This window comes from Scophthalmus maximus, chromosome 2, assembly GCF_022379125.1.
Source record: "Scophthalmus maximus strain ysfricsl-2021 chromosome 2, ASM2237912v1, whole genome shotgun sequence".
Taxonomy (NCBI): Eukaryota; Metazoa; Chordata; class Actinopteri; order Pleuronectiformes; family Scophthalmidae; genus Scophthalmus; species Scophthalmus maximus.
This window is the reverse complement of record NC_061516.1, coordinates 23,320,807-23,346,738: the sequence shown is the minus strand read 5'-3', so window position 1 is coordinate 23,346,738 and position 25,932 is coordinate 23,320,807. Positions and strand designations below refer to the sequence as shown.

Here is a 25,932-nt window from a genome sequence, read left to right as displayed (position 1 = left end):
TTTGAAACTATTATTACTATTTATTCACTCTCCGGCAGAGCAATATTTATAGCGCTTTTCCCCCGAGCCGTACAGTGTGTTGTCTGAGAGGGATGCGGGCAATTTTGGGGATTTATACAAACACTTGACCTTTACCTGCCCGGCCTAATCCCATTAATCCAGCGATATCAAGGATTTCCCCTTACAAGGCAGAGCTAGTGGGCCAGCCAAGGCGGCAGGAGCACGGGAAATGTCACAGGCAGAGCATATTTCATAGTCAGCGAGAGATAATTTCAGCAGGAAAAATAGGGAGAGCGAGTGCAGGAGGGGAGGGGGAGATGAGAGTAAACAGCTTCCCGTGCGAAGAGGCAACAATAATTGAATTTGATGCAGGTCGTGGACTGTATGAATGGCAGTGCAAGCGCACAACAAATCAAAAGAGTGTGAGTACCTGCGCCGTGGCAAAGTTGGTCCCATCTGTCACCTGAATAGTCATGTTGTACACGGACTGCACCTCTGCATCAAGGGGCTTGGCCACAACTAGAGTGCCCACGCCGACTTGAAGGTCGTACTGCATGTCAAAGCTCCCTGGAATCAGACACACACACACACACACACACACACACACACACACACACACACACACACACACACACACACACACACACACACACACACACACACACACACACACACACACCCACACACACACACACACACACACACACACACACACACACACACACACACACACACACACACACACACACACACACACACACACACACACACACACACACACACACAGAGAGCTCCCGTCGTTTAGTATTCACTTTATGTACTAAACTCAGGTGCTCTAAGTTATTACTGTGTAATTGTTTTGGCCAGGTGCCGGTGTCTGGAGCTGGAGGGGTCCGTGAAACAAAATAGAATTGAACTGAATTGCGATGCAGTGTTGCGCCGAAACCCACTTGGCAGCCGGAGAGCTGTTAAACAGCCACACAAACATCTGTCTTATCAGCGCAAAACACAACCCATCTCAGAGATCAAAAAGACCTGCAGCCGGGTCTTTTCCACAGGCGGCTGGTGTACAGTTTAGAGGCTTAATGTTTGATTAGAGCGAGGGCGAGGGGTTGACGCGCGTTACGTATTCACTACCATCCTCCGTCTCACTTCAGCTTCTCCCTCTCGCTCTCTCTCTCTCAGAGATATCTGGGAGCTCGAGCTGTCCTCGGCGTATGAATACTGATTGGGCATTTTTCACAGAACCACTGATGTGTGTTGAGTTGGAGCAAACTACGGGGATTCAAGCGTTTTATTGTTGCTGTTGTTGTTAGCTTTTTTTTTTAAAGGTTGGTCAGTATTACACTACGGGGAGCTGTCTCACAGCATTAAGGGGGAAATAACAGAAATTACAGTCTGTATTTGTCTAAATAAAACAAGTATCCAGTTTCTTTCCAGTCTGTTAGTGCTTCCCTCTTCAGGGTCTGATCGTTTTAGTATTATTGGAACATTAGCATCTGTGTATTTATCTACAGCACACAGAATGTCTGCAAAATAAATTGTGGCCATTAAAACATTTATTATATACAAAAAAAATGTCAATAGTTCTATTCAATAGAAAGTCATCCATATTTAATACTGTTTCAAAATTGTCTTCATTCAAGATAACAAGCCTTAAAGTGACAGGCATGACTAATAACTTGCCAAGGGGAATTTCGGATATTGGTGCTTTAGCGCAATCATTTTTGAGGTGTGAAATGAACAACCCAAAACAAATATGAATGTAGATATATTGTGAGATTACTGAGAGAGGTAGCATCAGTGACATACTAGTATTTTTTTTTAATGAATTATTATCAAATTAAAATTAAATTAATAATAAAAAAAATTGAACGACAAAAGCCCGCACAGTTGCTTATTTTGCATATTCAACAACTCCTGAGGGAAATGTTTGTCCCCTCATATGCCACAAACCTGCTGTAAAGGAGTAAAGCTATGAAGTCAAAACAGCAAAAATCCACTCGCACATTACCCGTTGAATGACACCGTGTCATTATTATCATATTGATTACAGACGCTTTAAGGTGCGTCTGCAGCTGAATACAGATCAACAGGTTCAAATATTTTGTGGCAGCACAACATAGCGAGGTAGTAAAAAAATAAAAAATAAGAAAAACACTTTGTAGTACTCCCTGAGGTAGGAACACTACAGTTTGGGGCCGACTGTGTCAAACCCTCCTCCCCATTTGCTTGTTGTAGCTGAACTGATATCATAAACCTGTCCTGCATTGGGAAAAGATATCAAACTTGTGCTGTTTGTGTGGAGATGTGTGAACATTTTTAAAGACTCAGATCAATATGTGCTGCCTTTGGCTAGACAAGATCAAGGTAGTGCATGCCGCATTTCCTCGAATTTTCTGAATCTCCCCGGACCCGAGGCATTTGAGAAAAGAGATGAGGCAAAAATTTGATTCGAGCAAACCTGTGTCGAGGGAGCAGTTTCTTCCACACGCATTTTGCGGAATGTAGAACGTTTCCCTGGCGAGTCGTCCACCTAAGAGAGTGTTGAGAGGGGGATAAAGTTAGAAAGAGATAATATTAATATTTAGGAATTCGATGATCGTTCTTATGATCAAAGTCTGCATCATTTACAGTTTTGTGCACCGCACTGCAATGTCGACGATTTTCACATTCGTAAGTGTTGTTAAGTAATGTGAGCGGACCGTTCATCAGAATGATTCAGAGTGCGATTCATTCATGAATAATAATTCATGAGTCCAGTTCTGGAAGTTTGAGGGGAAAATATAATCACCATCACTACGATTAAAAAAAATAAATAAGAAGAAATATTAAAGAGATTTTCCTGTACAATTAGCCCACTGGCATCAACAGTGAAGTGGAACAGGAAAAATCCACCACATTTGCATTTTCTTCCTGTTTGCTTTTAAATATACAAACGACAATGTCTCGTACCGACGTTGCCCTCGGCCTGCGTATAATTAGTCTAAATTACAGAATGTGCCAGTGGCCTTTTGATTTTAACAAACTCATTTTGATTATGAGAATTATCCACTGCAGGAAACTGAGTGTTAATAGAATTCAACTGGAAATATCTCCAAGTTACAGCGAAAGGTTGTTGATGAGGACGCCTGCCGTCTGAATCGAGCGAACCTTTATATTGCACGATGTGAAATGTATTGCCTCCGGTGTGTTGTTTGTGGCTCATGCAGGACAATAAGACGTGTAGAAAAACACCATCGGAATACACAAATCATGCGGATGGTTGTATTAAATTAATTTCAAAACACGTTATTCATCCCTCAAGAGGCAATTCAAGGTCAAAGTGGTTCTCTCTGTTCACAAGTCTGATGGCTTCTGGAAAAAGAAACAAATTTCCTTTTTTAATATGTCAATAAAAAAATTGGATTCCAGCTTGAAGTGCAATTCAAATATGAAATATGACAGGATTGTTTTTTTTTAAGGTTTTTTTTCTTGTGTGGCCTAAAAAAATATAATAATACATTTAATTTACATCAATAAATGCATTTGAATTAACTTGATTGTCCTCTTGCCTATTAAGTATTGCACATTCATTTCCTCACCGATGATATTGAACCAGACGGCGGTGGTCGACTGGCCCACGGCGACCACTCCCACCGGCTGGGCCACGGCAGCCGCCTCGGAAATGGAGAAGTTGTAGTACCTCTGGGTGAACAGCAGGGGCAGAGGCGCGGGGACGGGTTTGCGAATCCACTCTACGTGGAGCTTGACGGTGGACCACAGCGGGGGGTCGCCGCTGTCCTCGGCTTTTATCTAAGAGGGGACACGTGCAGGAGCCAGTGAAACTAAGCAAAACACCGGGAGGAACACATCATGATTTCACTGGTCAGTAGAGTAGCTGACAGATTCTCATGCTGAGTCGTAATGGGCGGACTAAGTTTTTTTTTTTTTTAAATACATGGTTCAGTCTCTCAACCAATGTATTCAGCCAATTTTTAATTACTTAGAAAAACACTAATTCCAGGCTTTCCAGGGCCCCCCCACCCTTGGGCCCTGGCTAGTCTGTCCCCCCTTTCCCCCCCAGTGCTACGCCTGTGGACTTCACTAGTGAAGGAAGTAGATTTATAAATGGATTTACCACGACACTTGATCCAGTGTGAGTATATATATATATATATATATATATATATATATATAATATATGTATTCAGGGCAAGCAGACATCAAGAACGCATTAGGATTCTAGATTCACACACATTGTCAAAACTATCCTGATAAAAATCTATACTCATCTCCTCCGCGCTAACGCTATCCCCCTACATTTACATACACCTGCACCTCCGTGACAACGCCCCATCCATAAATGATATTTAATATTAACCTCAAAAGTTAATGTCAGCACACCGAGCCGGCTGTCCCTGCCTGACTTCGAATAGCTTCACACGTCAAATAGGAACATCATTAATCAAAACAAATCGACTAAACCTATAGAGGGACCTGTATAGGAGAGGGAATTGTATAAAAAAAAAAATGGTGTTATAAGTGGTGGTCACTTAAGACCGGAGTTGTGAGCCAAACTCTTCATTTGAGTCATTATTTGCTTAACAATGTTACACACAAAAGTCAAGGGTAGAAGATTGTCGTGTTTGTTGTCCATTTCACTGGAGAAGGCCGCCTCTGCAATTCAGTTACGAGCTCCCTACTCCTAAGGAACATGATCTGCATCTGATTCAACTAATCAGCGAATCAGTAGGAAAAGAAAAGAAAAAAAGCCATTTTGTATGTGAGGCAGGGATGAGATAAGGCGCAGGCAGGGGACACACGAGTGCCATTTCATGCCAGAGTATCACAAAATGCACCTTGATACGTGATGTGCATAAACGTCAACTGTGTCATGCCATCCACCTCGGCATTTATGAGTTCACTGACCAAGGGAAGGCTAAAAACGTACAAGCTCAAACATCTGGTTTGTGCCAGATGAAAAATGTGGCAATGTGTTTGGTCCCGCCAAATTTCCACTTGCCTGAAAAGAGAGCCCTGTCAACTGATGGCATCACGACCGGCCACGAATTCTTTGTGCAATACCATGCAATGAAAAGCAGAAAGTGGCGGCCATTTCAAAAAGAGGCCACAGTCTTAGACCATCTGTAGTCTACAATTCAGGACTACAGATTAATGCCATGTTCTGCTTGAAAAACCCACCAGGAAATAAAAGGACCCGTCACAAAAATCACAGCGACTCACAGTGAGGACATCGTAGCTTCCCGCGGCCGCCGTCTTCTTTGACGACACCGTAGCCGTCCGGGGGTCGATGCTGAACTTGTCGTCGTCATTGCCACCCACAATGCTGTAGGTGATGTTGCCGTTCGCGCCCAGGTCCCGGTCGTAGGCGAAGACGCGGTAGACCGGCTCGCCGCGTTTGTTGCGGTCTCGCTCCGGCAAGCTGATGCGGTAGGTGACTTCGGGGAAGGTGGGCGGGTTGTCGTTCTGGTCCTCGATGTGGACTATGACCCACACAGTGGACTGACGGGTGGTCACTGGGCCGTCTATAACTGTTACCTGAGGGAGAAAAAAACAAAAAAAGTGCACAAGCACACACAGGGGGGGGGGGGGGGGAGGACAGAGGAAGGCATCACACCTCTTGAACATTTATTTGTGAGGGCATAGGTTCATTGACATCTAAAAAAATCGTGGTTTCCACTGTATGAATGTCCCTGTGGAACGCGGCAGCCACGTGGGGATGAGCTCACAGGAAATCTCCTTGTATTATCGATCCCCTGGAGGCAGAGGCAGAGGTCTGATCACGGATCAATTGGATCAGCTCAGGGTGAACGCCGCTGCTGCCAGCCAGACTGCCCACTAGACTTTCAATTGCAGACAGGCGGTGTGGTTTGTATGCACGGGCGTGCCTGCTGACATCTCAGGACAAGACAGGGCGGGACAACGTGACAACAAGAGGCTCCTGCCCCCAACTTGAAACGCTTTCTTAGCTGTGAATGTTCGACGCAAGCCCCCGTTTTTAAAACATTCATTTCGCGGCGTGTTGTCATATGCCGGGTTTATATTAAGTGCTGGAGCTGGAAGAAAAGAAGAAAAAAAAACCAGCAGCACAAAGCAGTTCTTGAGCCGAGACAAGCCCCACTGGCAATACAGAAACACAACACACCAAGCAGCAATGCGTCGGGGTCAACTGCGGGTTATTCCATTCCATTTTGTAGAGGGGCAAAGTGCCCCGTAGATTCAACAGACTTTTAATAAGTTGAATGGAAAAGTCTGGGGAAGTGGTAGAAGTTGGTTCATGTCTCTGAAGTCAAGAATCTCCGATTATCAGGGTTCATCTGCATGCAGGGCGGCTGAAATGGTAATCGCGGAGCTATCTGTATGCCCAGTGTCTGCGCTTATCAAGTGCCGGGCAGACCAACTCTTCTCCTCCCTGTTCTCCCCCTGACTAGAGACGATAACCAATGATGAATGATTACATTTAGAAAATCCTAAACCTGCGGGCCCCCAAAACCACAGCCATTCATCACAGTTTATGGAGCCTTGAGGGCCTGCCAGGGTTGTCCTCCGCCGTGTCTCTGTTAATAGTGAGCTGTGGCAGGTGCCAGGCCCAGATAAATAATAACACTATAAAGCCGCGAACGCTGTCAAGGTTTTGACTGTACCTCTAAGAAGTGCTCCGCCTGTTGTTCTCTGTCCAGTTTCCTCGCGGTCGTCGTGATCAGCCCTAAAAGAAAAATCACAAAAAGAGCAACTTCAGATTACGCAGACTGACACGCGGTCGACGAAGGGATCTGCTGTTAAAGTTGCTGTCTCTTCATTATTTTGCGTGGAAACAGTAGGGCTGCAGCTAACGATTATTTTTCATAATCGCCTAATCTGTCGATTATTTTTTCGATTAATCCATTAGTTGTGTGGTTCATAAAATGGTGAAAATGCAGATGGTGCTTCCCAAAACTCCAAGATGATGTTTTGTTTTGTACACACAACAAAAGATATTCAGTTTACTGTCATAGAGGAGCAAAGAAACCAGAAAATATTCACATTTAAGAAGCTGAAATCAGAGAATATAGACTCCCCCCCCCCCCCATAAAAACTACTTGAACCGATTAATCGATTATCAAAAGGTCATTTTTTAAGGTCAAAATAATTTCCCAATCCGAATGAAAACTGATTGCGTGTGGACATGTGAATCCCTCACATGCACATTACAATATATTGCAGCCTGCAGCTCTGGCAGAGGCGATGGCATTTGGCGCATGTTCATGTGGCTGAGGGTCGTCCGGTTGGCCCGACACGCCACCAGCACAGAGGCAGCGGAGCGAGGCTATTGATCATAATAGCTTTGACCGAGCCAGATTGTTCAGAGGAGCGGACCACAGCCCGCGTCAGAGATCACAACGGCAACGATAGCCCCATTTTCTGAAGATGCCACTTCCCCCACGACACAGACTCTCAAAGGGACACAGAGTTTGTGTTCGTCAATAATTGGGAGGCTCGATCGGGATTTATAGAAATCAAAAGCTCCCGACACCTTTTTTTTCTGGCTTGGTAAATCAGAGGCACAAGGGAATGCAGGCATTGATCCAGCGGCCCATTATGTGTTAGTTTTAAAATATTCTAAACCCATTTTTGCTTACCAAAATGTCCTTGAATTCTATTCAAGAGAGCATCCGAACACAGCGAAATGGGCACATTTGTCTCAGCGGATCCACGTCTTTTATCCTGGCTCATAAATAATAGACGGATGCATGTAATACTTGTTATTTTGTTTTCCTTTTGAGAACAAAAACAAAAAGCACCCGTCTGATGCAGCAGCATCCTCACGCCATGGGTAAATGTATAGGAGTCACGGAAAATCACGGATACGCGCGTGCAAGATTGCGTGCTGATATAATTTGTGTTAGTGTGCCCGAGTGGCGGTGATGTGTTTGTCCCGGTGTAATGAAAGCATTGCTCAGAAGCAGGATTATTATGGACGCTTTCCAAAAACAAAAAAAGAAGAAATCTGTGCAGTCCCCACTCAACTGGGATAGAGACTCGAACCACGGCGCGCGCGCGCGCACGCGCACGCTGTCGTGCGTTCACACAGCTCAGTGTCACCTTGAGCTCGCCGCGCGGGCCTAACTTCAATTACGCAAATTAGGAGCAAATCTAGAGCGGCGGCCACAAGCTGCAGGAGAGAGAGAGAGAGAGAGGGTGGAGGAGGGTGGAGGAGGGTGGAGCTTGTTCGGCAGAGAGTAACAGCTCTGATGAAAATCAATGGTCTACAGCTCGCAGCTGGACAATCCTCCATTTTAATTCGACGTCAGAGAAGAAAAAAACCTGTTGGAAAATCCCCCGTCCACCTCCACACGTGCACAAAATGTACGTGACGGTCCAGTGGCCCGTTTCCAATCTTTAGACGCCTCCTTTGAAAGAAACTGTCTGTGATGTCGATTTTCAACGGCGAGTTCTCACTGGAGCAGCAATACAGACCCAGGCTCGAGAGTTCACAGTCGTATTCCGACTCATGCTCATCGCCGGCGCCGCACACTGACTCAAACGCGTACAGTGCAGCCGTTCTGTTCATGTACTGGTGCAACAAAAAATCAATACGATCAAACAAGAGGTTTGTAAAAAAAAAAAAAAAAAAAAAAAAAGGTCACGCGGCCGGCGGGACTCCATGACAGCGCCGTGCAAACACACACGCCTTTACAAGAAGCTCTCCCTCCAACACACTGCGTCAACAACTGATCTGATCCGTCCTCAGCCCCCTCCTCACACAGGAGGTCGGGGTACGCTCACACACCCGGAGACGAGACAGACGGCGCTTGTAAGCTGTCACAGCCCATTTTAAACACTTTGCACTCATTCAAGGTTCCGCCTGAAATAACGTTTTTTTTGGGGGGGGGGGGGGGGGGGAGTTACCTCAAGACCCGTCAAACTGACACATCCCCCGGTGAACTATTACTTTGAAACCGCCGCAAAAATCTGGATTTGAGAAACTGTTTGAAATCCTGACAGGGCGCTTTTTCCCCCGGCTCAGGTCATAGTGCGGCAGGCGGCTGCTCCGTGAAAGCAAATCAATCAGCTGGGTTTTGTTTATTCGTCTATGATGCGATGAACTCACTCCGGTACATGGAAAGTTTTTGTTGACTGGGTAAACAGTGAGGAGTGATTCATATTGAATGCGTTTCTCATCCATGCATGTCTCATTACCTAACTAATAGACTGGCACTGCCAATTCCATTATTCCGTGATTCACTGCCATGATTGTATTCAGATTTAGAGCTGGATAGAAAAAGAAGAAAAAAAATCTTCCACAATTTCCTTGTTATTTATTTGGGCTTCAGTGAGCTGGTGGAAAACTAATGTGAAGCGTGCGGCCTCTGAGGCGAAAGATTGCATGAAATATTCAAAACCAATTGCTCTGTATGAAAAGAGACGGTTTATTAATCACAACGTCAACGAGATAGTCATCAATATGAGTTCCCTTGTACAGCGTTATGATTAACAGAGAGCAAAATGTGCCGGGTCTGGGTCGTTGACGGAGGCAGCGGGGCTCAGATGGCTCAAAACCCTCCCCTGTGGCACGCACGCGCACACACACACACACACACACACACACACACACAGGCAAATTATTTTGTGTGTGGCTGTGCGGTTGACACAGAGATGTATCAACACATGTGGACACACACTCTCATGTGAGATCATCTTCATCATTGACTACCCTCTCTTACACACTGCTGTAACCAATGCAACATTTGATTACACTGCCACAAAAACACTCAATATCACACACACACACACTCACACACACACACACACACACACACACACACACACACACACACACACACACACACACATTAATCATACATTCAGCTGCAGGATGTGTATTCTAATCAGCGGAAAAACAAATCAACTCCATTTATAATTTTTTCGCAAACTCCATTAAAGACATTCGCATCCGACGGATGCACGGGAACAGGCCCAGTAACTCATTATTACGACCAGATATACTCGGCCAGCGTCATATTTTACCCCCAAAGGGTAAATGTGTGAGGATGGGTGTTTAAAAATGTTTATCTCCATTTTGCTTACAAAACATTTTGGAAGACAAGACATACGTACATTGCACATCCACAAACATTCAGCTTGCACCAATATGTAGTGGGATATGAATAAAATAAGATGTGTCGTGATATTGTCCTCTCAGGTAAAGCCTATATTTCTGTATTTTTCACGATATAGAATCATAATAAAGTGTGTTTGTTGCCCCTTGGCAATGTGAGTTAGTCTTTCCAGTCTGATTCATTCAGGTAGCTCCCGTATCAACAGCTGTGGAGACACTGTAGCCTCCTGGCTTGTGGAAGTCAAAAGTCCATGAGCTTAGACAGTTTCAAGGTTTCCTGCAAAATCTTTTCCAGATATATTCCACGTACACATAGTTTGACATCTAAAGGGACTTTGGTATTGAACGTCTCTGACGTCCATGTCGGATGCAGTTTACATATCAACAAGTGCGTTCTATTAGAATAAATAAATATTTGTCTCATTATTTCATTTCATTTGTTTCCCTACATCATGTCTGTATTAATACATCTATGATGCTGAAGTGTATTCGTTGAGGATTAAAGGGCGAGAAATGGAAATAACCTCTTTGATTTACACACAAGAGTGAACATGCAACAGAACAACATTAATGGGATCACTTCCTCCCGAGGCTTGAGAACTGACATGCTGCATATTACATACAGGCCTTTTTTATCTTTCCTTCCTCATCATTTTATTGACATTGTCTTTGAATCGGTGCACAGGTCCCAGTCAGAGCTGAAATGTGCACATTTGTCTTTTGTTGTTTTCTCAATCATGCATAGCCATATCTAGGGCAGCGATAGCAAAGACTTCACAATGATTTTCTTATTATTTTTTCATCCGGATTTTGGAAAATAATATTTCACCTCTTCAATAATTCTTCAGCGGAAGCGTCAAGCAACGATTGTACTCAGGATGCACGGGGACGTCCCTTCACATCAACGTTGGCAGGCCAAAACTGAAACACGTCTCGCTTTGATATCGTTTGTGCTCTGCACAGATTTAGTGATAATTCAGATCATCTTCAAACATGTTTTGCAAATTAATCGGAAATAGTCAAAAAAACTCAACTTTTTATGCGATCTCAGACTCTGACAGAGATCCTCTCTTTTACACGGGGTCTTTAAGATTGTGTGGTTTGAAATTATGTCCGGGCATAACTTTTTGAGATGACATTCAGCTCACAGGCAAGCAGCTGTAAATCATGGAAAACTAATGTATGATGAATTGCGATGTGCAAACAAATAAAATATTGACAGATATATCTACAGATGCGCACAAAAGAAATGGCTCTAGAATAATTTTGAGAACGTTTAAAAAAGTATTGCCACGCACAAATTATGTAAATCATTCAGATTTTTAAAAAAATGTATGTGGATATGATCTGATTTCTGATTAAAAGCTTAAAACTGCCTGTTGTGTGTGAGACTTAAAGAGAAAAATATACCGAAAATCTTGTTTGATGAATTGTGTTAATAGAGATTTGAACATTTCAAAAAATAAATTGGGTTTGAAAACTTCTGCGGCCGACTCTTCATCGCCGGGGCTCGAAGACCGGGGCTACATTAGCCGCTGCCAACGTGACGCAACGTGAATTCTGGGTCATGTAAGTGAAAGGTTTTGACGAGGAAGATCGGCGCTGATTATGATTTTCCCATTAGTCCGACAGCACTAAATGAGTGCATTCTTCAACATTCAGATTCTGATCCCATCTCTCCAGCCCAGTGCCAATGAGACAAAGAGATAATTACCTCCTGACTAGCGTGTAAATGAGTAAGATAGAGTCACCGTCCATTTAGCTTTCGCTCACAGAGACAGACAAGTATTCTTTCGGCACATACACATTCAATTAAAATTGGCTTTAACTTTCAGGCTTTAACCTCTCATGCAGTCTTTTTTTTTGTCTTGTTTCCACGGGCTCACAAAAGGTAATATATAACCAGAGGCTGTCAGATCATCATTTTCACAAGTTCAGACTCTTCCCGGCTGCCTCTTGATCCCGTGTGTAGCGGAGGGGGGCTTTTGGAAGTTGGCAGTGTCTTCTGAATAAAAATCTAATTCCAAATCCCAGCTAATACTCCTGAAACCTTCTCGAGAGCCAGCTTCTTTAAAACTTTCTGAGAAAGGCAGATTTTTCATTTCATGCTACTGTTGGTCGCAGATTGTATGAAAAAAAGAAAAGAAAAAAAGAAACACTTTTTGGCCTGTCTTTTAGGAAACACGGGCAATGGGATAGAAAATTGCTCTGAACTCCTTCATGATTAGAAGATATTCGCCCACACACTGGCTTAATGGGGGAAAAAAATGCTAAATTCACTAATTTCCTGGAAAGAGCTTACATCCCTGAGGAACAAATAGTTGGGCTCATCAGTATCAAGTGTCTTTAATTTGTTGTGTGGGAATCAAAGCCTTTTTACTGAGTGAATGAATGAAGTGGGGGCGCTGCATGATGAATGAGGATTTCAATCACACTGCCAGCTGTGCTGCGCCTGTTGCGCAAGTCCGACCTGTTTTGGGGTTGATGGCGAAGAAATTCTGCGGGTTGCCGGCGGTGATGCGGTAACTCAGGCGACTGGGCGTGGCGGTGAGGTCGGGGTCCTGCGCCTGGATGCGGATCACCGACACGTCCTTCGGCGAGTTCTCCACGACGACCGGGTGGTAGATGGGATCCGAGGTGAGGGGGGCGTTGTCGTTGATGTCTTCTACCTGACGAGGGAAGAAAAAAAGGCGAGGAGGTGAGGGACACAAGGTGGAGAGAGGGGGCGGAGGGGACCAGTGATCTGTTTCAACTGGATCCGAATTGGCAATGGATGCCGTTGTTGTTGCTTATCTGCTAACTTTAATATCTTAAACAGCTGATGAAACGCTGCGTGGACTCGGCCTGGGTTTGGGTCTGGGCTGATCCGCCATCAGTCACGAAAAATGGAAATGTATTTACCGGTGAATGTCACAGTTGTCACACTTTAAATGCACTGCAAATGAATTGCTCCCCCTCTCTTACAGCATAGATCTGGAATATTTATGGCAAACGGAGCGCTGATGGAGTGTTCGCTGGGAGGCACACGGGGGAGGGGGGGGGGGGGGGGGCAAGACGCTTCAGCCCGCTGAATGAGGAGCACCTGTGCCTGATTAATCTCCCTGTTTTGGCCCGTGATGAAGAGGCTCGGAGCGAAGCGCACGATCACACCACCGCACCTGAATGTCCCCGAGCCAGAAAAAAATAGTCTGTTTGCTGTTTTCTGTTTTTTTAAATTTTTTATATATACACGCTGCTGAACTCTTCCCTGTGGGGGAGAGCAGTGCTGTAGCAGCAGTGCTGTGGGTGTCTGAGTGTTTAAACAGTGGATTACTGAGTGCTAAATAAAATCGAAGCCAAAGCAGAGCATTCCAATCCAAGTATGTATATCTCTCGTTAGGGGACCACACGGAGGGCAGTGTGGGGGAAACAAAGCCATACCGTTGGTTTTGGTCGCAGGTTCAAAGATGGCTGCTGTCAAGGTCTGACAGGGAGGAGGACAACTTACAGAGTGGAATGGCGTCACCGGTGCCAAAGAGAGGTGACAGATTGGTAATAAAATGTGCGATTCTTGCTTGGCTGCATTGTTTTTCCGCTGTAGACGGATGGCGCATGCTAATGACATTTCATTCTTGTGTAATGACTTGTGTCGAGGCCCACGATTCATCAGCGTGTTATCATGGCGGCGTTCACATACATCACGCTCGGATGTCGTACCCGAGGTGCATTGGATCCATGTGGCGCAGTGTGGCTTGCAATAAACTTCAGCTTGTCGGCGCCGTTAGACTGTAACACACTGATTGTTTGGCCTCACAATGTTGCTTTGGATGTAACGCTCCACAATAATATACTATTAAATTGTCAAATCTTGTCTGTAGTTACATTACATGGCAGCAGTAGAGAAAAAGAGACTGATCTGCTGGCAGCCCCATCTAAATAATATCTATGTATAGATATATATATATATATATATATATATATATCTATACATGTATATCTATATCTGTCTATATATTTATAAGTATATGTGTGTGTGTGTATGTATATATAGATAGATAGATTAGGGCTGCGACTTACGATTCTTTTTATTTTCAAGCTCAAATCAGAGAATTTTGACTTTTTTTTCATAAAAACTACTTTAACGGATAATCGATTATCAAAATTGTTGGCGCTTCATTAAGTAGTCGATTACTAATCGATTAATTGATGAAATGTTGCAGCTCTGAGATAGATACATAGATAGATGATTAGAAAGTTGTTATGAGAAGTTACTAGAAGACATTATGAGTGCCGGGTGTTAAACTAAATATGGTATATATATGACACAATAATTTATAGAGCATAACAAATAACAGTAAAAGCAAAGATGTCACGAAGCCGACTCAAAACTGTGGCTGGACGAGTTGGAAATGAACCCAACTTTAAGTGAAGAAATATTCCGTCCAAACTATATATCAAGTATAAAACAATAACCCCCCCGTAGACATAACTGAAAGCTTTAGAGAGTGATGCTGCTCGTTGCAGCGTGTGATGCCTGAGAAGAAACAGCACAAAACCTTTTAGTGTGATTTAGTGAGCAAAGGGCCGATTAGCATTTTAAAGTACCTTCTATCAAGCTACCACTGGCACATTATGTGGGACAAATTCAGAACTCAACTGCCTGCAATTTACAGATGTCACATTTGTTACGGTATTATTAGATTATATCGTAATATATGAAGCATCATGCTGTAGTTAGTTTTGTGACTTATTAGGGCTCCACTAGTGAATCTATATCAACACTCCTATCCCCTCCCTGCCTCACACGCTGCAAACTGCTACTTGGCCCCGTCAAGTTCATACTATTCTCTCGCGTCGGATCTCCGTCAAATCAAAAGACATTTTCGCCGTCTGACGCCCATTATGCATGCGTGGTACGATGGGAGCGTTGGCAGCAGAATGTGTGCGCGCGTGTACCTGGATGAAGACTTCTATGGAAGCTGACAGGGGCGTGACCCCTTTGTCTGTGGCGTAGACGTTGAGCCAATAGGAGTCTTTGATCTCACAGTCCAGGATACCCGCGGTGTAAATCACACCTGTTGGAAGCAGAGCGAAAGATTAGTGTAGGTTGTTAGTTAGGTGTGTGTGAGTGTGAGAGTAGGGGTCGCCTGGGTGTCATCGCTACAATACAAGCTTAAGACAATCTCGTGGGGAAAGTCTGCGAAGTTTCCCAGAGGCGAGGGACAAAACTTTGGCGTAAACTTCCGCGTCCTGGCTTCGGTGACATTCACGGGCATTAAGCGGCGGCGCCGTAGTCACCTTCGATGTTTCAGCCCGCTCCACAGCTAATCACAGCTGACCAAACTGCTCCCGCTGCTACTTGCTTAGTGCCAAACGTGCCCCGAGCTGCCGCCTACGCCAACACAGACACAAACCCTCACAGACAAACCAGACACCCGTTCAGTGGCCTTAAGGAAGATAACTGGCCGACAGCTTTGGTGACCTCTTGAGGGACGGAGAGAGAGAGAGAGAGAGAGGGAGAGAGAGAGCGCTCACAGTGGGTGACACATGGGCGCCGCTCGTCTCTGGAGAGCAGTCATGCAGGAATGTCCAAATAAAAACACCAGAGAAAGCAAACACACACACCCTCGTACGTCAGTTCACATTTTAAGAATTAGGATCCGTTTAGTGTGCCGTGTCTATACGTTGTCAAGAGCACTGAAGCACAACGGCACAAGGTCAAGTGTCACTTTTTATCTATTACCAAGAAAACAACAAATTAATATATACAGTATATAGCTGCGTCATTTCTATCAACAGACATTAACTCAAGGCAGCTATAGGAATAAATGGACCGGGCCGAACGGTGGAGAGCAGCTTATGTGTTTCAGCTCAGCGCACACACAGACACACAAACACACACACACACACACACACTTTCATCGAAGAGAAAGCGACTCGCAGAAATATGGGAATCTGTGACTTCGGAAAAGTTGAAGAAACTCATTAAGAGCAAAGACATACGTGTGTGTGTGTGTGTGTGTGTGTGTGTGTTAACTGCATCTGTGCTCCAGTGCACGAACAATCAACTCAAACCCAAAATCAACAATCATGCGTTTGGGTGCATCTGTTCCAGAAACATGAGTCAACCTCTGCGTCGTTACCTGGGCAACTGGTGACGCAATATGTGTCCATTTGAAATTTTAAGCTTGGTAATTTCCACCACGTTGCTGCCATGGCACAAAATAACTGCTGTGTTACAAATAAGCAATGAGCTTGGCAACTGAGATCATCAAACAAGACAGATACTCGAACCCCCCAATTTTTTTTAATCAAATACAATGTTTCCCTAACCACGTAGGATGCGGGAAGGCCTATGTCCGTGACTCCAGTGACAGTTCAGCCCAGAACTCCACGCCCCTGGGGGTAAACACGCTCAGTGACCAACTGCAAGGATTCAGTTAAAATGAAAAGCCTTGTTACTGTGATTAGAGTTTCAGACTTTGAAAGAAACTACTTTCTCAATGCACAATGTGGCTCTGTGGTGCAACGGACAGCGCATTGGACTTCTAGCTCCATTACTACAGTATAAGTCATTCAAAGGTTGTGGGTTCGTGTCCCACCAGAGACGAGACTCATGAATCAGTCAGCTAGGAAGTGGAACTGTGATTGATCTCTCGCCCACTCTGAGAGCTACCTGATCCTCTGAGTTTGACGCCGCTTGATTCTCGACAGTATTTCCCGTTGTCTGTGAGTCCAGGGTGGACGAGCGGACCCCCGACTCCAACTCCAAACATCTTCCTGCGTACAGTCGTGACAAAACTCAGAATGGAGTAGTGAGTCAACAGCAACGGGAAACAGACGAGCAGCATTATTTTTATAAGGTACGTCACGAAGCCTAGTGCATGTAGTGTATTCCACGTGTAACTTTCAGCCATGCCTGTTAAAGGAAATCAAAATCTAAAATATTTTGTTCAGTGAAAGTCCTCTGACCTACAATCTTTGTCAGTAATCTTTTCTGATTAGAGTCAAAAAAAGAATTGTCTTTGAAGAAATGAACTTGATCTTCTCTCACACATTCGATGTCTGCTGCTCTATAACTTCCACTTCCCCACGCGTCCATGTGATAGTCCTACAAGTATACAAATCAGTGACTCGAGGTGCGACCGTCTGGCCTCTTCGTATACTTAAGTCAGTCTTGTTGCGACGTCCTCAGCTGCACGGCGAAGGTGTTACACCTTATCACCGGGAAGTGTGTGTGTGTGTGTGTGTGTCCCGATTATGACTAAGTAGCTGCCAAGGGCGAGCACAGTGCATAGTAAGAGTGCTTGCTGAAAATAAAACACCCTTGCTCTGTCGTCCTTGACCGTGTCCTTTTCAAACCGCATCTCGTCTCTGTCGGATAACTCGACACAGAGAGACGAGGAAACCGGAGCTGGCTGTTTCAAAAAAGCTCTTTGAACTTCGAGACCGACAGGCACTATTCAGTGGATTCAGTATAAATCTGACTTGACAGCCTCCATTCTCACCATAAATAACACACTTCAAAGAGGGAGAGTGGCATGTTTTCTCATCTACGAGTTCACAGTACACTTCGGTTTACATCCATCTGTCGTGTCTATTCAACTTCTCCATTCTGAAAAAAAGGTTTTATGGTCCCGCTAACGGATTAATGCCACCACGTCGCCTAAAGAAAAATCAATCCAGAGATTGATGAGAAAACACTTTTCCTTTCTCTGCATCTTTTGTAGCCTGGTAATTTTAGAAGGTAATCTAGAATAGATTACCTTCTGAAGGTGTGTTTGCCTGTAACTTAAAGAATGCTTTAACCAGACTGTGACAAACCCTGCAGCTCGCAAAAAAGAACACTAATAGAGGAGCAGGGGCTTCTGACAGCTGCTCAATGAGAAATTGCAGGGCTCGCTCCCCCCCCCCAACCGATGACAAGAATACCAATTTCTGTTCAAAGTGCAGGAGTGCTAAAGGTTTGAGCCAGTGAAGATCCTAGTTCTTCTCTGATAGATAGCCCCCTGCACTTTCCACCCACATAGGAGCGAGTCATTTTAAACATTCCTGAATGGTAGATATGACAATGCACCATGTATCATAGAGTCAAAATACAAACTACAGGGGAGGCAAAGGCACGAGTAATGCAGGCTGAGTGGATTCCTCACGCTCTTTCTCATCCCCTCCGACGCTTTCACTCTATTTGTCCCACTTTCCCTTCACATGCTTCGCCGTGGCACTAAGAGCCACAGATTGACAAGCACAAGCAGAACAAAGCCCACTCAACAGGGGGGCTAAATGCATGGTGGGAGGACGGCGTGGTGCAACTCCGTCCACGCCTGACAACACTTACTTCTACGAAAAACCAGATGAAATTAAACACTTGAGGGGAGAACGCTCGCCAATGCGCTTACAGTTTTTTCTCGTCTGATACCAAAAGGGCACTAGTCAGAGACTGACTTTTCACTTGCTTATTATTCTCGTCACAAAGAAATCCAAAAGAAAAAGCTGGAACTTAAAAAAAAAACTAAAAAAAAAACATTTCTGCGAGTGAAGAACAGCAGTGTTTTCTTCTGACACTTTTTATCTACTCCAGACTCCCCTGCATCCTCTTCCTTCCAGTCTTCGCTTCACTTCCACTCCCCTCTGCCTCCACTTTCTGCTCTAACAAGCACTCTGATTTCCCCTGGAAAAATCTGCACTCAATAAACTTCCTCACTGGCTGTGATGCTCCTTTACTGAGGTTATGATGCCAAAGTGGCTGAAGAACTATCCCAGAGCCCAGTGGGGATCTATCCATGTAATGTACACTATTTAGTCAATGAGTAAGTATTCACACAATACTTTATTTTGTGTACATAGTTATATCCACGAATAGATGGAGCTACAGAGAGAGACAAAGGGGAAAGTCAATACTAAGTCAATACTAATTAGCCTAGTTAAAGGTCAACACAGGCCTCCAGTGCAAGTCATGTACAGTGCGGACCAGTGTGACAAGGGGTGAAAGAAAGGCACTGAGCCGAGCACAGTCACTTCCTCCCTAAACTAAAGTCTACAACAAACTCTAGTGGCTTCGATTAACCACTGCTGCTCATGTTTTTTTGTTTTTTCCCCCACTACTAATTCCTCCTGACAATTCATTTACCAGTTGCTCCACTTTGGATTATTGCTCTGATTACATAACTTCTCATGTTAAAAAATGTGGGTTTAAAATACTAATTTGTCACTTTTTCCCAATTTCAACAAACAAGAACAATTGCTTCACATGCTCTATCACTCTCTAGTCTCCATATTTGAAGCCCAATGGTTCTGTGGGCCTATCTGTGTGGAGTTTGCATGCGCTCCCTGTGCCTGCGTGGGTGTAAATGTGAGTGTGAATGGATGTTTGTCTCTTTATCTCAATGCCATGATGGATTGCCGACCTATCCAGGGTTGTACCCCACCTCCCGCCCAACGCCAGCTGGGATTGGCTGCAGCCGCCATGTGACCCTCACAGGATGAGCGGCAAAGATAATGGATTGATGGTATCAAATGCATTTTATTTTTTCAAACAACCCTAGAAAAGCTGCTTCTTCATAAGAAAAGCTTCCACGGTAAAGAGAAAAATTGTCTTTAAACCATAATCCCTCATAACTGAATAATAAAAATGAGTCAACCTGCATTAAGGATATTTTAATTAAATTAGTGAGTATTGAGTGGGGAAAATGTGACAGTAAATCAAATCATAATGAACACTTATTACAGCTGCTGTGATGTAGTTTTATCTGGTTAATTTCATTAGAGGCTGTTAGCAGGAAGAGCAGTAGCACAAGAGCAGTAAATTTAAAAGTCGCACAGTTCTATTACAGTGCTACAACCTGGAGTAGCTCGCAGGGAAGAGAGACGAGTGAGTGGCGGACTGATTTGGGAGCTTGACGTTTGAATGTTTCAGCACCACGGAGAGAGAGAGAGACACACACACACACACAGACACAGATTAGGTTTAACAGCTTCAGCACCACGGAAAGAGACAGAGACGGCGACGAGCCCTGATGGGAGAGCAGGAGTTTTCAGTCATGCCGACTTGTGTTCCCATGGAAATTTAAAATATGCACACTTTGCCTTCTTGCTATTTGCAAAGCTGTCAATGGGGGGGGGGCCACAAGAGTCCTATTTCACTGAAATGAAAATATAGCATGTGCCAAGATTTTATCCAGTCGGTCATATTATTATATTGCATGATATTTATATATATATATATATATATATATATATGCCTTTCAATTTTGTACATGAGCCAATACGAAGATGAATTAATAGGCACTGTCCTATTTTCATACTGGCCATTTGATTAATTTTAGCCCTGAGCGAGTGACTGAGTGAGTGAGTAACAGCTTCTTGTTTGGCTCAACCTGTTTTTTGAGATATGGCTCGACACAGTAGGACAGTTGGTCGCGACTACGGACTTTTTTGGGGTGTCAGGCCCCCGTAAGTAAGTCACTGTGATTTCACTACACTTGGAGAGGATGGGGGCCGCTGTGCAGCAGAGCCTTGATCAATGTTATCCACACAGCACTAGATCAGTTGTGCTAAGCGGCCCGAGGCCCAGCCAGTGTATCTGCCATGCTGCCCTCATTACTGTAATGATCTCCCCATGCACAGCTCCCACGTGAGGCCCGATCAACACACTGACTTTGACTGTACCTCGCACTCTGCAACACTCTCCATCCTAATGCACACATTCACTTTAAAAAACAAACAAACATGCAACTGGTGATGCTTCACTTGCTGTGCAAATCCACATTGTGACAGTGGCACGAATACGAATGAAGTGAATGTCATCACTAATGGCAAAGAAATTATAAGATTTCAGAGAATATACAATAATTAGAAAAAACATTTTTTAAATCTTGACATTCCAATCATGGCACTGTACATTATTGGATTTTCACTTTGCATAAATAGGCTTTGAAAATCAATCTTGCGTCACACCTGTGTCTTCGTCAATGGTGAAAGTGCCGAGTCCGCTGCCTCCTCTGACAGAGTACCTCAATACGCCGTCGCGTCCCTTGTCGTCGTCCTTAGCGCTGACTGTCAGGACACTTGTGCCTGCACGAGAGTTCTCCTTTACCGAGCCTCTCACGGCAAAGTCGGGGAAGTAGGGTGCATACAAATTCTCGTTGACATCCACCACCTGAGGAAATGTAATGGCTCACTTTAATTCTGATTGAAAAACAGAGTAAAGATATGCGTGGTATGAATTTAAGAACAATATAACATTAACCCAAATTGCCTTTAATTGTATTATGGCTTGCAGCTACTACCAACATGATTTAATGACAAGTAATCATTTATTTATACTTGCTAATGTACCCTAAATGGTCCCTTCAGCAGAATTGAATCGAATTGAAATAAAGTGGAAGCCTAATTATTGTAAATGATCAGTATAATTTGTTCTGATATCTTTTCTCTCTGCGTGTGTGTGTGTGTTTGTGTGTGTGCGTGTGTTTGTGTGCGTGTAATACCCACCTCTACCTCCACAAATGTCTGACTCCTGAGGCTCGGTATGCCCCTGTCCTCAGCAAGTATTGTCAGATTGAAAAACTGTTGTTTCTCAAAGTCCAGTTCCTTTGTAATCCTCAATACCCCACTAATAGCATTGATCTGTACAAAGTATTGTAAGCACACGCACCATAAACTGTCAGTTTAAAAGGCGATCAGCATATTCAGTAGCATGGACTGTACAAGTGGTGACCTCACCTACCTCAAAAGTGCCATTGAAGTCATTAATCACGGAGTATCGGACCTGTCCGCCAGGGCCGATGTCCGGGTCCTGAGCCTGCACCCAGGTAATCACTGCGCCTGGTGGGAGGTCCTCTAGTACCCGAGCACTATAGCTGCTAGGAATGAAAGCTGGGGCGCAATCATTGACATCCTCCACTATTACACTGAGAGTCGTCACTGACGACCTTCGAGTGCCTCTTTCGGCCTTGTCTCTCACTTCAACCTTCAATGTGAACATTGGGAATGTTTCTCTGTCCAAGGAACTTGCAACAAATACACTTCCAGTTTCACTGTCAATACCAAACTGGGCGACAGTGGTCAGCATTATATAGGAAAGCTGTCCATTTTGACCCATGTCTCTGTCAAATGCAGTGATGGTAATAACTTCCACTCCAATGGCCGAGTTCTCGGAAACGAGAGCAGAGTAGCTGTCCTGATAAAACTGGGGGTCATTGTCATTTGCATCCTCAATGATCACTGTGAGCAGCCTCCAACTGGACATCTGAGGAACGCCCTGATCATAGATGGTGATATTAAGGAAGTAACGATCAAGTCGCTCACGGTCAAGTGGCTGCAACACAGTTATCAAGCCAGTCTCCATGTTGATATTGAAGCAGTTTTCTTTGTTACCATCAGATATGGAAAAGAGAACACGGCCATTGAAGCCTGTGTCACCATCTCGTGCTCGCACCTGAAACACACTGGCACCAGTAGCAAGGTCCTCTCTCACCAGAATACTCGTAGGCAAGGCCTCAAACTGCGGAGCCTGTTTGTTCACAGAGAAGAGGTCTGGTCTCTCATCTGCTCTTGGTCTAGCCATGGCCGAGGCTTTTGAGAGCATTTTTTCAGCCAGCATCTGGGCTACCCTGGTCTCTTTGCAGTTGAACCCCCTTGGTGGCATCCTGCCCCTCACCACAGACACATTCACAAATGTAGGATCGGAGAAAAATTCTCCATCTGATGCAACCAGTTTAAGGTTGAATATCCCATTTTTTAAATTCTCTACTGCCAACGATCTTTTCAGTGACACAGCTCCAGAGTCTGCATTTAAGTCAAAATAGCCCAACTCATTCCCAGACAGTATCTTATACTTCACCATTCCTAGCTCATCCAAGTCTACAGCTGACAGGGTGACAATTGTCTGGTTGACAGGAAAATCACGGCTTATCATCCCCCTACAAGAAACCATCTCAAAAAGTGGCTGGTTGTCATTGATATTTATGAGACGAATGGTAACATTAACCTCAATCTCCCTTCGGTAGGGTGAACCCCAATCAGATGCACGCACTGCAAAAGTATAGATATCATCTGATGACTCAAAGTCCAGGTCTCTTGTGATCCTCACCTCGCCTGAGTTTTGGTCTATGTTAAATGGAAGGGACTGTTCACCACTGATTGTGTGGGTCACATACCCATTTTCTCCCTTATCATTATCCACAGCAGACACTACAAGAACTACTGTGCCTACAGGTAAACTCTCGTTGATTGCAATATCATAGAATGGCCTGTTGAACACTGGAGAGTTGTCATTTGCATCCTCTATGGTGATTTGGACACTTGCTCGCTGCTCACTGATACTATCAACCACCTCCAGCTCCACGAAATCCTGTGATATTCTTGTCAGATGCCTTGTGGTCATAATAACTCCAGTCAAAGGGTTTAAATCAAAGTACATTGGATCTGAGACGCTGCTTAGGCTGTAATTGACACTCAGAGAAGCTGGGGAGATTTTCACCATCTCTACAATAGTGCCTGGGGGAGCTATTTCACTCAGCTTTACCACATAAACATCTTTCTCGAATTTTGCCAGCACGGGGTCTGGCTTTGTAACCAACAACTGAACAACCTGGGTTTTCGAAAACTTTGGAGGAATACCCCTGTCTTTAGCTTGAAAGGTTATGTTGCAGCCATAGGGGAATGTATCCCAGTCGACAAATTCTGATGTTTTCAGCCTGTACTCATTTCCAACGGGCGATCGTTCAACCACAAACTGTTCAAAGGGGTCACCCTCAATGATGGACACCCACTCAATTTCCCCAGATACCCCCTCATCTTTATCTTCCGCAGTAGCGATGGCATAGACTGGGTCCTTGTCCCCCCATGATGGAACGACAGCAACTGCATTGAGAACAGGAGAAAAATCGTTAACCCGCTCCACAGTAAGGACCAGCCTAGCTGTGCTGCTTACACCATTGTTCCCATAGAGTTTCATTCCTCTGTCGACCACCTGCACCTCCAGCTCAAATCGATCTTCTTTGTCCACCCTGGGCTGACCTGTCAGGGTGATGACCCCACTGGTCGGATGAACAGCAAAGAGTTCAACCTTGGTTCTGAAGAAGTAGTAGAACTCCCCGTTGGAGCCCACGTCAGCGTCTGTGGCCGTTACACGTCCAATGCTGGTACCCAGAGGGGCACTCTCAGAGATGACAAATGAATAAGAGGTCGGGGAGAAGAGAGGTCGGAGATCATTGGTATCCAAGATCTTGATATAAACAGTGGCTAAGGCCTCTAAGCCTCCATGAGCAGATGCCTTCACCGTCAGGGTGTAGTTATCCTGTACTTCCCGATTCAATGTCGCACCACTGCCTCCATTAGTGCGTATACGGAGGAAACAAAAATCTCCCATCACAAACTCCTCAGCCTGGAAGATTCTCTCATTGTCTCCAGACGCGATGGAATATTTGATGTCTAAAGACCGAGGCGGAGCGAGAATGATGCCCATTTTTACCTCGCTTCTGGTATAGGTTCTTATGGCAGAGTTCTCAAAGATGGAAGCATTATAGGAAGGCTGGGTGAAGAGCAGCAGACCTTGTCCTGCCCTAGTTTCAGGCAGGAACTGGGCACGCGTTGAGGGGAAACAGAGAAGACGGAGTAAAAAGCAAATAAGATGGAAAAGAGGAGAGAAGCTGTGTAGAAGAAGCATTTTCCGCCACCGATTAGCCTTCATCACTATTCCATCACCCAGTCACCCTATATATGGAAAGAATAACAAAGAAAAACAGATCTGGATTCAGTTGGTGAGTTGTTAAGAGACACGTACTCTGCAGATTAACAATTTGATAGAAAAAGTGCGAGACAAGAGTTGCAAAGACATTTCAGGGGCACGTCTGATCACCACGGGGATATGATAGCATATTCAATGTTGAGCTCAGACTGTTTGCATTCAGATTCTGAATAATGCACCCGAAAGGCTCAGCAGCAAAAGACTGACATGTCTTTAAAACAAAGCACATCCACCAGCACATTGCACTTACACAGCCCCAGCGAAAAAACATATCATGTCAGCACACGAGATAAAAGCGATCAGGGCCAATCACTGCAACTATAGAAGACACAAGGACTTGTTATTCTTAAGCCTCGTGACTATCAGGGTTGTGAAAAATGTACCTAGGACTAACCACACCATGCATTACTGTGCGCTCAAAAAATATTGCACTTTTTAAAAAAAATGTTATAAATCAGTTGCACAAAACACTTTTTGAAACAGCATTTTTGCGTGAAAAGTTTTAACAAAATTACTAACTGCCAGAGAATGAAATTGAAAAAGAGGGGATATGATATTGTAAGGACTACACTGGATGATGTGTGCATCACCTTGTCGTCTACAGTCTATAGCCTTGTCTAGATCATGACAAGAAAAAACTTGGGAGAAAAAATTCAAGCCTATTTATACTGTATATATATATATATATATATATATATATATATGAATATAGATTATTACCAGCACCACATAGGTTGTAAGAGTGTCACTGCCCCTGGGCACACTGGGTTGCATTTACTGTCTCCCATGTTGATGCAGAACCAGTGGAGCTCGTCTCCGGGCAAAATTCCACGAGTTTTATGAAGCCACGGTCTGTGGCTCAAGTCTGCGGCTTAATTAACTGTGGTGTGTGTACAGACTTCGTGTCCTACCTTTAGATGAAACCGCTGGAATCGGTGAAAGTAGATCCTTCCCCATCCCGTCTCCTAGAGTATGTGTTAATAAAAAAGAAAAGAAAGGCAAAACGCGCATATAGTTGAGCAGAAATCGGTGCAAAATGCCAAAAATAAATTAATTAATAACGTGCAAAAAAATCCCGACAGTCAGTTGTCTACTGGGC

General features: G+C 44.3%; 1 protein-coding gene across 3 annotated transcripts in view; it reads right to left on the bottom strand.

Moving 5' to 3' along the window:
• Window positions 1-24,794, bottom strand: part of LOC118300020 (protocadherin Fat 3) — a 62,655-nt gene extending 37,861 nt beyond the window's left edge. For all 3 annotated transcript variants that reach the window (XR_007030272.1, XR_007030273.1, XM_035624066.2), the window contains exons 1-10: window positions 21,810-24,794; window positions 21,575-21,709; window positions 21,038-21,239; window positions 15,038-15,156; window positions 12,573-12,771; window positions 6,648-6,709; window positions 5,227-5,541; window positions 3,585-3,795; window positions 2,465-2,536; window positions 431-567 (exon numbers count right to left, since the gene is read on the bottom strand). Coding sequence is in view for 1 of the 3 variants with exons in the window: in XM_035624066.2 (XP_035479959.2) it covers window positions 431-567; window positions 2,465-2,536; window positions 3,585-3,795; window positions 5,227-5,541; window positions 6,648-6,709; window positions 12,573-12,771; window positions 15,038-15,156; window positions 21,038-21,239; window positions 21,575-21,709; window positions 21,810-24,776 (4,419 nt within the window). In the remaining 2 variants the exon portion in view is untranslated. The remainder of the gene's footprint in view (window positions 1-430; window positions 568-2,464; window positions 2,537-3,584; window positions 3,796-5,226; window positions 5,542-6,647; window positions 6,710-12,572; window positions 12,772-15,037; window positions 15,157-21,037; window positions 21,240-21,574; window positions 21,710-21,809) is intronic.
• Between the last annotated feature and the right edge of the window lie 1,138 nt (window positions 24,795-25,932).